The 10,985-nt window shown below is 67.1% G+C and overlaps 5 protein-coding genes across 5 annotated transcripts; 3 read left to right on the top strand and 2 right to left on the bottom strand.

Moving 5' to 3' along the window:
• Positions 1-2,516: 2,516 nt before the first annotated feature.
• Positions 2,517-2,873, top strand: MICPUN_80006 (predicted protein; the record flags this gene model as incomplete). Its single annotated transcript, XM_002500768.1, has 1 exon — positions 2,517-2,873. A coding segment is annotated over one exon (357 nt), but the record flags the coding sequence as incomplete, so codon positions are not given.
• Positions 2,874-3,614: 741 nt separating this feature from the next.
• On the bottom strand, positions 3,615-4,877 carry MICPUN_56657 (predicted protein; the record flags this gene model as incomplete). The annotated part of the gene is made up of 1 exon (XM_002500321.1): positions 3,615-4,877. One exon carries the CDS (start codon positions 4,875-4,877, stop codon positions 3,615-3,617), a length of 1,263 nt encoding a protein of 420 aa, XP_002500367.1.
• A 207-nt stretch (positions 4,878-5,084) lies between these two features.
• MICPUN_99274 (predicted protein) lies at positions 5,085-6,802 on the bottom strand (the record flags this gene model as incomplete). The annotated part of the gene is made up of 2 exons (XM_002500320.1): positions 5,085-6,461; positions 6,614-6,802. The coding sequence occupies 2 exons, from the start codon at positions 6,800-6,802 to the stop codon at positions 5,085-5,087; spliced, it is 1,566 nt and encodes a 521-aa protein (XP_002500366.1).
• A 495-nt stretch (positions 6,803-7,297) lies between these two features.
• On the top strand, positions 7,298-8,718 carry LHCP3 (prasinophyte specific chlorophyll a/b-binding protein, chloroplast precursor). Its single transcript, XM_002500767.1, has 2 exons — positions 7,298-7,519; positions 7,861-8,718. Exons 1-2 carry the CDS (start codon positions 7,349-7,351, stop codon positions 8,467-8,469), a joined length of 780 nt encoding a protein of 259 aa, XP_002500813.1. The 5' UTR covers positions 7,298-7,348; the 3' UTR covers positions 8,470-8,718.
• Positions 8,719-8,825: 107 nt separating this feature from the next.
• On the top strand, positions 8,826-10,919 carry MICPUN_56654 (formaldehyde dehydrogenase/S-formylglutathione hydrolase; the record flags this gene model as incomplete). Its single annotated transcript, XM_002500766.1, has 1 exon — positions 8,826-10,919. One exon carries the CDS (start codon positions 8,826-8,828, stop codon positions 10,869-10,871), a length of 2,046 nt encoding a protein of 681 aa, XP_002500812.1. The 3' UTR covers positions 10,872-10,919.
• Positions 10,920-10,985: the final 66 nt, after the last annotated feature.

Below are 10,985 nucleotides of genomic sequence, written 5' to 3'. Positions count from 1 at the left end.
TGTCGACGAGGCGGGTGCCGAGGAGGGTGCCGAGGAGGGTGCCGTCGAGATCGGCGTCGCGCTCGTAGACGCCGACGCGGGCGAGATTGTCGTGGGCGGCTTCGTCGATTCCCCCGCCAGAGACGCGCTCGCCACGCTGCTGGCGGTTTTTGAACCGAGGGAGGTGATCGCGTCTCGAACGCGGACGAATAAAGGGTCTCTGTCCGCGCGCACGCTCGCGGCGCTGCGCAGGCGCGCGGCGGACCTGCCCGACGGGTGCGCCTTTCGCTTTGTGGAGCGCGGTGAGTTTATTTTCATTTTCGTATGGGCAATTAGACTGACGTGGTTTTTTTTAAACAGGGGGCGCTCGGGCGCCGGAGTTTACGCCGGAGGATACCCTCGCCGCGCTGGCGCATTTCGGAGGCGTCGACCGCCGTTCAACTTCACCGCGCGAGAAAGAGCGTCTACCGGAGGCGCTGCGAGACGCGCGCGATGTCGCCTTCGAAGCGTTGGCGTACGCCGTTCGTCACCTGGCGTGGACCGGAGCCGCCGCCGAGACGCTCTGCCAGGGAAGGTTCCGAAAGTTGCTCGTGGGTACGGAGGAGGAGCCGCCATCCCCAACGCCGGCGCGCCGGCGATCAAACGACATCATCATCGACGACGACGACGACGACATCGACGTAGACATCGACGACATCGACGACGACGGCTTAGGTTTAGGTTTAGGTTCGACCCTGAACCCTAAACCGAACCGTCGGCGTTCCCGGAGGTTCGGCGAGGCCCGCGGACCAAACGTCGTCCGACTCGACGCCTCCGCGGTGTCCTCCCTCCACCTCGTTCGCGGCGACGACGGCGACGTCAACGGCTCGCTCCTGCACTTCCTCGACGCCACCGTCACCGCCCCCGGTCGCAGGAGGCTCCGCGAGTGGATCCTCCAGCCCCTCGCGGACGCCGCCGCCGTCGGCGAGAGGCTCGACGCCCTCGACGAGCTCGTCGATTCCTTCGGGGAGGATTGCGCTTTTATCCGGGCGTCGTTGGCGGACACGGCTGTGCGTGGTGGCGTTGACGCGGCGCGGGGAATCGCGAGGTCGGTCGGGCTCGCGGCTGACGCGGCTGACGCAGCGAGGGACGCGCTGGATCGCGACGCGGCGCCTCCGATTGGCTACGGATTGGCGCAAACGGCTCCGATTGGCTACGGATTGGCGCAAACAGCTCCGATTGGCGGATGCGTCGTCTCGGCTGCGTTCGGCTGCGGCACAGCTGGCGGCGACTCCGGCGCCAGCCGCCGGTGCCCGTCCGTGCTTCGCGATCTCGAGTCGAACGCGTTTGGGCGAAAGGGACCCGGGCGCTTTCGCGAGTCCGCCCCGTCGGTTTGGGACGACGGGTTCGGTACCTTTCATAGGGACGTTTCAAAGGGACCCGGGCGCTTTCGCGACGGTTCATATCCATCGGACGACGACGCGATGAGCCCAATCGATGCATACCCGCGGTTTAACGCGTTTTCCGACGATGGCGTCTTCCGACGGAGGCTCGACTCGGTCGGGGGGTCGGGTTCGAGCCCCTGTTCAGACGTTGAACGGTTTCGCGACGGTTCATATGATCCATCGGAGGCGCTCGGCGAGGCGGCGATCGCGTTCTTCGCGTCGAAACGAAAGGAGGTGGGCGTGTTCGTGGATGGCCTCGACGCCGTGGTGGGATGTGCGTCTGCGCTGGCGTCGCTGGGGAACTCAAAGGGCGCCGGCGGAGACGGTCCCGAGTGCGGTTTACTCTCGGATTTTTTCGAGTTGGGCGAGCGGGCGGCGCCCGCCGCGAGCGCGCTCCGCGCGAGGCTCACGCGCACCCGCGAGTACGCGGCGCGCGTCTACGGAGGAGCGGACGAGTCCGGGTCGTCCGAGCCCGAGCCCGAGCTCGAGGCGAGGAAGGCTCCGAGGAAGCCTGCTAAGAAGGCTCGGAAGAAGGCTTCAAAGACAAAATCGTCAAAGAAGGGCGCGCGCGCCGAGGTCGGATGGATCTTCGAAGAGGGCGGCGGCGCTCTCGGCGACCTCGCCGCGCTTCCATCGCCCGGTCAGTGCCTCGCGTTCGACGACGCCCTTCGCGACGCCCTCCGGTTCGACGAAGAGGGGAACGAGGCTTGCGCCGTCGCCGCCGTCAGACTCGCATCGCGAGCGGCGGCTACATGGACGTCCGCGGCGGTGACGGATTTTTCCAAGAGCCGCGACGAGTGGAGGGAGGTGGTGAGCGCGGCCGCGGACCTGGACGTGCTGCAGGCGTTCGCCGTGCGCACGGGACCGAGGGGTGACCGCGTCGCCGGCCGCGCGGGCGGCGGGACCGGTTGGTTTTGCAGGCCGGTTTTCCTGGAACCATTTTGCAAACAGAACCGCGCCAACGACGACGACGACGGCGGCGGCGGCGGCTCCGGACGCAACCGTCTGGCGCTGAAAGGCAGCTGGCACCCGCTGGTTAAATCCGCGGAAAACTACCGCACGTTCGTTCGCAACGACGTCGCGCTGGGCGGCATCGGCGGCGACGCGTCGACGATGCTCCTCACCGGGCCCAACATGGGCGGCAAGTCGACGCTGCTTCGGCAAGCCGCGCTCGCCGTCGTCGCCGCGCACGTCGGGTGTCGCGTTCCCGCGTCCGCGTGCGAGCTGCACGTCGTCGACGCGGTGTACTGCCGCGTGGGCGCTGGGGACGGGATCCGGTCGGGGGTTTCCACCTTTTTCGCGGAGATGTCTGAGACGGCAGCTGCTCTCAACGCCGCGACCGACAAAAGTTTGCTCGTCATCGACGAGTTGGGTCGCGGGACTTCGACGGCGGACGGGTACGCCATCGCGTACGCCGTCGCGTCCGCGGTGGCGGAGCGTGGGAGCAGGTGTTTGTTCGCCACGCACTACCACGCGCTCGCGGCGGACCTGGCGGCGGACCCGGCGGCGGACCCGGCGGCGGCGCAATCGTCCGAGGAAATCTCCGAGGAAATTCGCGAATCGGTTCGAGCCCGCGGCGTCTCCGAGTTTCACATGGGCGCCGTCGTCGTCGACCCGCGCGGGGATCGAACCCCCGACGATACAGAACCCGAGGTGGCGTTCACGTACGAGCTATCGCCCGGCCCCGCTCCCCTCGGGTCGTGCGCGATGCACGCGGCGAAAATCGCGGGGTTCCCGCCGTTTATTCTCGAAGCCGCTCGCGCCGTCTCCGATCGATCGGCGCTGTCGAAAGGCGCGCTCGCCGAGCCGCCCCCCCATTCGCGTGGTGCATCGCGCGTGTTCGCGTCGAAAGGGAAACGTCGCGACGGGGGGCGGCCTCCGGCATCCGGCGCCGAACCCGTCCCGTCCGACCCGCTCCCCGACTCCCCGGCGTTGACTGAGGCGTCGATCGAGGCGTTGACCGAGGCGGAGTTTGCGATTTTGCGTCGGCTGACGAACGATCCGGTGCTGCGCGGTGACCCGGACGCCGTCGCCGACGGCGCGTGGCTCGCGTCCATCGCGGAGCTTCAGGCGACGTGCGCGGAGACGATGCGCTCGCGACGACGGTGACGGCGAGGTTTACGCGAGTTTCACGAAGAGTCACACGACGACGACGACGCGCGGCGCTTCTCGCTACGATCCGTGGACTACTACCCTATACTTTACGCTACGCTATTCCCTATATGGTTCATTAATACGCGGAGACGCGGAGACGCCTTCGTCGTCGTCGTCGAAGTCGTAGTCTGACCCCGTCTCTTCTTCGTCGTAGTCTGACCCCGTCGCTTCTTCTTCTTCGTAGTCCTCGTCTCCGCCGTCGTCGTCGAACGAGAACCCCCCGCGTTTGAGCCAGGCGTAATCCGGCGCGTGTCCGTGCAGGTGCTCCAACGTCTCCGCCCCGACCCGCAGCCTCCGCACGTTCGGCCGAACCACCACCGAGACGTGACCCGAGTCTCCCTCCTCGTCGTCGGAGTCGTATTTTCGCACGCCGACGCGGACGATGGCGGGAGGTCCGAGGTCGACACCCTCGCCCTCCAGCGCGACGCCGTCCGTGTCCGGCGTGTGCAGCACAGCCTCTAAATCGTTATCCCTGACCACCGTGCGGCCGGCGAGCACCGCCCGGCCGCCCCGTTCGAGGAGCAAGCCGTGCGTCCCGCATCGCTCCACGACGCATCCGTCGAGCCTCGCCTCGCCGTGATCGGTCACCTTGACTCCGCAGCCCCGGCCGTCGCGAACGACGCACGCGAGCGCGGCGGGGGACGTCTTCCACCCGAGCACGAGAAGCCCGCCGCGCAGGTCGCACCGGACGAACTTCGGTGCGCCGTTCACCACGGCAACCGCGAAGGCTTGCGCGCGGTTACGACTGCGAATCGATAGGTTGCACGCGACGGACCTCTCGCCGGTGTCGCCGACGCTCCAGCCCATCGTGTCGCCCGTCCCGCGCTCGGACATGCCGAGACCCGCGAACGCGAGGGCGGGTTCCCATCCGCTGCCCTCGATGACGGCGGAACCCCGCGAGCCCCACCCGATGAGCGCGCATGTTCGCGTCAGCCGCACGTTCTCGCGGTGCACCCCGGGCGTGACCAGGACCGTCGGCCCGGTCCCGAGGACATCCCACCCGTCGTCGTCGTCGTCGTCGTCGTCGTCGTCGTCTTCGCTTCTTCCGGCGATGCGGGAGAGCGCGCGTCGCGTCGCGGCCGCGCGCGCCACCGCGTCCTCCGTCGCGCTCCTCGCGCGGCTCACGCCGAGCTGCACGGTGGGACACCGATCGCTCGGAACCACGGCCAGCGGCACGCCGCCCCTCGCGACCGCCTCGAACCACCGCAACGACGAGAAGCGCCGACACGTGCCGCGCCAGGAGCGGCACCACTCCTTGAGACCCCCCGCGCGCACGCACGTCTCCGCGATGCGCTCGACGAGGTCCTCGGGCAGCTCCATCCCACTCCGCCAGTGAAGATCTTCGGTCGAGCCCTCGACGTTTTCACGGCTGGGCGTTTCGTGTCCCGGAGAATCAGATCCTTGCGAGTTCGGGAAAATGTGTGTCTGCGAGTCTCGTCTCAACACTACACGCTCGTCTAAGTGTCACAAACCGCGCCGGACCCTCTCCGTCCGCACCTCCCCGTCCACCTCCCGACGAAACAACCCTCACTTGCTTACGACGGACTTGACGATGGCGCCCGCGTCGTCGCCCACCTTGATCAAATCCGCCTTGAGCGAAACGGTCCCGGCTTCGCCGTACCTGGCAACCGCCCCGCCGCACACGTACACGCCGACGAGCTCGAGCACCCGCGGGAGCACGAGACCGAGGACGGGGAAGTGCGCGACGTACGACACGGCGACGCACGCGCCAAACGCCGCCGCCTTGGGCGCGATCTCCTCGACGGGGTCGTCCAACCCGTTGAACCACTCGTTGAAATCTCCGACGAGCGCGTCGGCGTCGGGCGCCTTCACGGCTCCGACGAATTTGGTGATTGGCTCGACGACCGTGGAGGCGACGTCGGGAACGCCCGCGGGGATGGACGCGGCGAAGTCCTTGATGTCCTCCTCGTAGCTCGCCTCCCTGGTGACGAAGTACTTGGCCGCCAAGAGCGTCGCGGCGACGGTGCCGACAAACTCGGCGGGGCCGGGGAGGAAAAATCCGAGCACCGGGAGGTGGATGAGGGCGTCGGCGGCGACGACGCCGCCGAGGAGGCACGCCTTGCCGATCGCGGCGTCCTGGTTGGCGCCGGTGACGAGGCCCTTGACCTCCTCGAGCGCGCCGCTCGCGTCGCCCGCGAGAGCCTTGTCCTTGAACGACGGCGCGACCAGCGCGAGCGCCGCCGCGGAGCCGAGCGCCGCGACCGTCACGTCGCCCACGACGTAGTCGAAGACGCCGGGGGACTTGGGCTTGGCCGCAGTCTTCTTGGCGGGGGCCGGCGCGGCCTTCTTGGCGGGCGGGGGAGCCGGCGCGGCCTTCTTGGCGGGCGCGGGCGCGGGCTTGGCATCCGCCTTTGCATCCGCCTTTGCCGCCGCCGCCGCGGCGCGCTTAGCCTCGGCAGCCTCGGCGGCAGCCTTGGCGGCGGCGACGCGCTCCGCCTGCGCGTCGGCTTGCGCCTGCCTGAGCGCCTCGGCCTTGGCGGCCTTCTCCGCGGCCGCCTTCTCCGCGGCGGCGGCGGAGGCGGCTTGTCTCTCGGCGAGTCGAGCCTTGGCGTCAGCCTTGGCGTCGACGGGCGGCCCTGCGGCGGCCCTGGGGGCGGGCTGGCTGGTCGCCTCCGGGGCGGCGGCTGGGGCGGGTGCCGCCTCGGTCTCGGCGACGGGCGCCGGGGCGACGCGCTTTGGTGTCGGGTACGCCTTGGGCGCGGGGGCGTCGAGCGGGATGCCCGCCTTTTTCTTGATCTTCTTCACCGCGGCGGATTCCCACTGGGTGACGGTGTCGCGGCACGCGGAGGTGCCGCACTTGGCGCGCTGCTCCTCGAACTTGGCCACCTCGGCGGCGATTTGCTCCTCGGGGGTGAGCGCGATCTCGGCGACGGGCGCGGCGATCTGTGTCGGGTGCGTGGAGCGTACGGAAAGGTCAGATGCGGGCCCGAGCGACGGCAATCGCGTTCGATGGAAGATTCTTCGTCTCACGAAGCGGTGGGTCGGGGGCCGGCCGGAGGCGGGCGCGGGGTATCGGACATCTGCGCGGCACGCACCGCGGGGAGGGCGATGGCGGCGGACGCGAGCGTCGCGACGACGGCGCGCTTCACGTCGGCGACGCGCGCGTCGTCGGCGTTGGCGGCGGCGCTCACGACGCGACGCGTTCGCGTGGCGGATCTGCCGCGCTTGAGAGGCTTCGCGGTGCCCGCGAGGGCGAGCAGGTTTCCGGCGACGACGGCGGACATCTTCTCGCGACTTTGGAAGTGGAGAGTCGGTGGGTGCGTGTGCTGCCCACGGGCGGGGAGAAGCGCGAGGAACACTGCCGCGGGGCGCTCGCCGCGACGCGAGCTCACCGGCGGAGATGCACGGCAGCAGCAGCCAACCGCCTCTCGGCGAGGACGACGATTCGAGTTGCGTTTGGTGCCAGCCGGTTCGTGGAAGATCCCGTCGCGTGCAATCGGAGCCGTGAAGTGGAAATCAGTCTGATTTTATCGCGGGATTTTCATTGGATGGGACGTGCCACTGTGGCATTTTCAAATGGCACGCGCGAATAAAGTCGGGATTCACTGTTCGGTCGTCTTGGGGAAAAGATCTCGGGTGCCCACCGGTAGCCGTGGGAACGGCAAACACGGAATCTTGGCGCACAGCGCATTTAGTCTGGATGCTGGCTCCACGGCTGGGATGAAATTTCGGTGGCATAAACCGGCACAGCTGGCAGTCGTGCCCTCCTTTTGTAGGAACGTTCCTGCCGCGCCCATCGCGTCATATTCCGCACACGCCCACCTCCAAAAATGGCTCTCACCATGTCCAACGCCCTCGTCGGCACCGGCCTCGTCGCCAAGCCCGCCGTCCGCTCCGTGCAGGCGCGCGCGGGTCTCAAGGTCTTCGCCCGCATGACCAAGGATCGCGTTTCGCTCAAGAAGGACACCAAGCTCGGCAAGTCCCGCATCGAGATCTACCCGGTGCGTACACGCGCGGACCCGCGTTTGAACAACCACTCACCGCCCGTTCGCCATCCGTCGGGTCATCGTCCGTCCATCCATCGGCCGCGTTTGGCGTTTGACCGTGAAAACCTCGCTCCGCGCCCGGTGAAGGCCCGCGGGAACAGATCGCATTTGGTTCCAACCGAAAAGCCTGCCGTATCCCGCCGCCGATTCTGCGTGTCCCTTCGACTTTCGTAACGGTCTTAGAAGGCGTTCCGCTCTATTGCCTTTCAAATCGCCCGTTTGAAACCAAAATCCAAATCACCCTGAAAGCAAAACTGACCGACTGTCGATCAAACCGATCCATCCCGAAAACGCAGGAGTGGGGCGAGTTCCCATCCTCCGAGCGCACCTCCCCGCTCACGTCGCTCACCTACGACGAGTACAAGAACAACGTCTCCACCGAGATCATCCACGGCCGCTTCGCCATGCTCGGCGTGACCGGCGCGTGGGCGCAGGAGAACCTCACCGGCATCCCCTGGTTCATGGCTGGCCAGGAGTGCACCTTTGACAACTGCTCCATCTCTTACCTCAACCAGTCCTTCACCCCATCCTACGACGGCGCCCTCCTCGGCCTCATCTTCCTCGAGGTGCTGCTCATGGGCTACGCCGAGGGCACCCGCACCGGGCTCATCGAGAACCCCTTCGACGACGTCGTCGCGGGCTCCGTCTTCCCCGGCGGACGCTTCGATCCCCTCAACTTCTCCGACGGCAAGGAGGCTAACTTTTTCGGCGACGACCTCGACACGCTGAAGATCAAGGAGCTCAAGCACTGCCGCCTGGCGATGCTCGCGTGGCTCGGCATCCTCGCGCAGAGCGTGTCCACCAACCCGGAGGGTACGGAGATCGGACCCGTCGCCAACTGGTCCGCGCACGTCGCGGACGTCGTTCACTGCAACGTGGTCGACCGCTCCGGCTGCGTCTTCTAAACGACCGCGCGCCATGTTGTGCTTGAAGACGCGTTTGGTTTTTCCGAAGGCTTGATTTGATTGATTGAGACGATGAGTACGTACGGGGATGGACGGCGGCGAGCGCGCACCGTCCGAGGTGGCCTCTCCCGATGCGCGCGGAAAGTCCCGCTGGACGGGTCGCGGGGAATGGCGGGGAAGGGCAACCTCGTAGCAAAGCGTAGCGCTTAGAAGCAATGTGCCAAAAAAAACGTTCATTGCCCTCACCGCACCTCGGCGTCGACTTCAGTTGTCTGCTGTCTGGTGCCCTGCCCACGTGGAAAGGTGCCTCCGATCGTCACAATCCCTAAGCGCCGATCTCACGCACGAACGACGCGATGGAGCTCAAATCGACCAACAAAGCCTTCGGCGGCGAGGTACGCAAGTACACGCACGCGTCCACCGCCACGGGCACCCCGATGACATTCAGCGTCTACGTCCCTCCCGCGGCGTCGCTGGCGAAGTGCCCCACGATTTACTACCTCTCCGGACTCACGTGCACGGACGACAACGCGGTGCAGAAGGGCGGCGCGTTCCAGGCGTGCGCCGAATTGGGGTGCATGATGGTGTTCCCGGACACGTCCCCGAGGGGAGACGACGTCGCGGACGACGACGCGTACGACCTGGGCAAGGGCGCCGGCTTCTACGTCGACGCGACGACCGAACCCTGGGCGAAGCACTACAAGATGTACACGTACGTCACCGAAGAGCTTCCCGCGCTCATCGAGGCGAACCTGCCCGCGGCGCCGGGCCTCAAGTCCATCTGCGGGCACAGCATGGGCGGCCACGGCGCGCTCACCATCGCGTTCAAGTCCCCAAACGCGTGGGCTTCCACCAGCGCCTTCGCTCCCATCTGCAACCCCGTCGAATGCCCGTGGGGCCGGAAAGCCTTCGCCGCTTACGGCGTCGACGGCGCCGCGCACGACGCCACGGAGCTCCTCAAGGCCAACGGCAAGGCCGTTTACCCCGACGTGCTCATAGACCAGGGCCTCGACGACCAGTTCCTCGCGGATCAGCTCGGCATCGACGCGTTCGAAGCAGCCGCCGCGGCGGCGGGCCAGAAAGTCTCGATCCGCAAACACGCGGGCTTTGATCACTCCTACTTTTTCATCAGCTCGTTCATGGCGGACCACGTCAAGTTCCACGTCAACGCGCTGAACAAAAAGGCGGAGGAGACGGCGCTCGTGGACGTGGCGGTCGCCGACGACGCGATGCTCGCCGAGTTTGCGAAGACGGCCGGTAAGCCGATCACGTGCAAAGCCGCCGTCGCCTGGTCGGCGAATCAACCGCTCAGCGACGAGACCGTCGTGGTGGCGCCGCCCAAAGCCGGCGAGATCCGCGTCAAGGTTGTGGCCAACGCGCTGTGCCACACGGACGTGTACACGCTCGAGGGGCAGGACCCCGAGGGCCTCTTCCCGTGCATTTTGGGCCACGAGGCTGGCGCGATTGTCGAATCTGTCGGCCCCGGCGTGACGTCGGTGTCGCCCGGCGATCACGTCATCCCGTGCTACACCCCGCAGTGCAACCAGCCCGCGTGCATCTTCTGCGCGAGCCCCAAGACCAACCTCTGCCCCGCCATCCGGGGCACGCAGGGCCAGGGCGTCATGCCCGACGGGACCACCCGCTTCACCACCGTCGACGGGAAAGAAATTTTCCACTTCATGGGATGCTCCACCTTTGCCGAGTACACCGTCATCGCGGAGATCTCCGCGGCGAAGATCAACCGACGCATGCCCCTGAACAAGGCGTGTCTCTTCGGCTGCGGCGTGTCCACCGGCCTGGGCGCGGTGTGGAACACGTGCAAGGTGACCGCCGGGTCGTCCGTCGCCGTTTTCGGCCTCGGCGCCGTCGGCCTCGCCGTCGTGCAGGCGGCGAAGATGGCGGGCGCGTCTCGCATCATCGGCGTGGACCTCAACAAGGACAAGTTCGCCGTCGCGTCCAAGCTCGGGTGCACGGACTGCGTGTGCCCCGCCGATCACGGCGACACCCCGGTGCAGTCCGTCATCGTGAACATGACCAAATGGGGCGTCGACTACTCGTTCGACTGCACGGGTAACGTTCAGGTGATGCGCGCGGCGCTGGAGTGCGCGCACCGCGGCTGGGGCGAATCCTGCGTCATCGGCGTCGCCGCCGCGGGTAAGGAGATCGCCACCAGACCTTTCCAGCTCGTCACCGGACGCGTCTGGAAGGGCACGGCTTTCGGCGGGTGGAAGAGCCGGAGCTCGGTGCCGCGGCTGGTGGAGCGATGCCTGGCGGGCGAGTTGCCGGTGGACCACTACGTGACGCATCAGTTCGAGGCGAACGGGGACGTGGCGAAGGCGACGAACGAGGCGATCGAGGCGCTGCACGGGGGGAACTGCCTGCGCGCGGTGGTAAACTACTGAGCGAGAGTGTACCCGTTAGGATTACCGTTGTTACAATTCAGTTACTCTACAACACCGACGCGATCGGCTTTCCACGACGACGGTTCCAATAGAGAGAGGAGACACGCGACTTCA

This window comes from Micromonas commoda, chromosome 3, assembly GCF_000090985.2.
Source record: "Micromonas commoda chromosome 3, complete sequence".
In the NCBI taxonomy this organism is placed as follows: Eukaryota; Viridiplantae; Chlorophyta; class Mamiellophyceae; order Mamiellales; family Mamiellaceae; genus Micromonas; species Micromonas commoda.
Note: the sequence above shows the minus strand (reverse complement) of the source record. Positions and strands in the feature narration are given on the sequence as shown.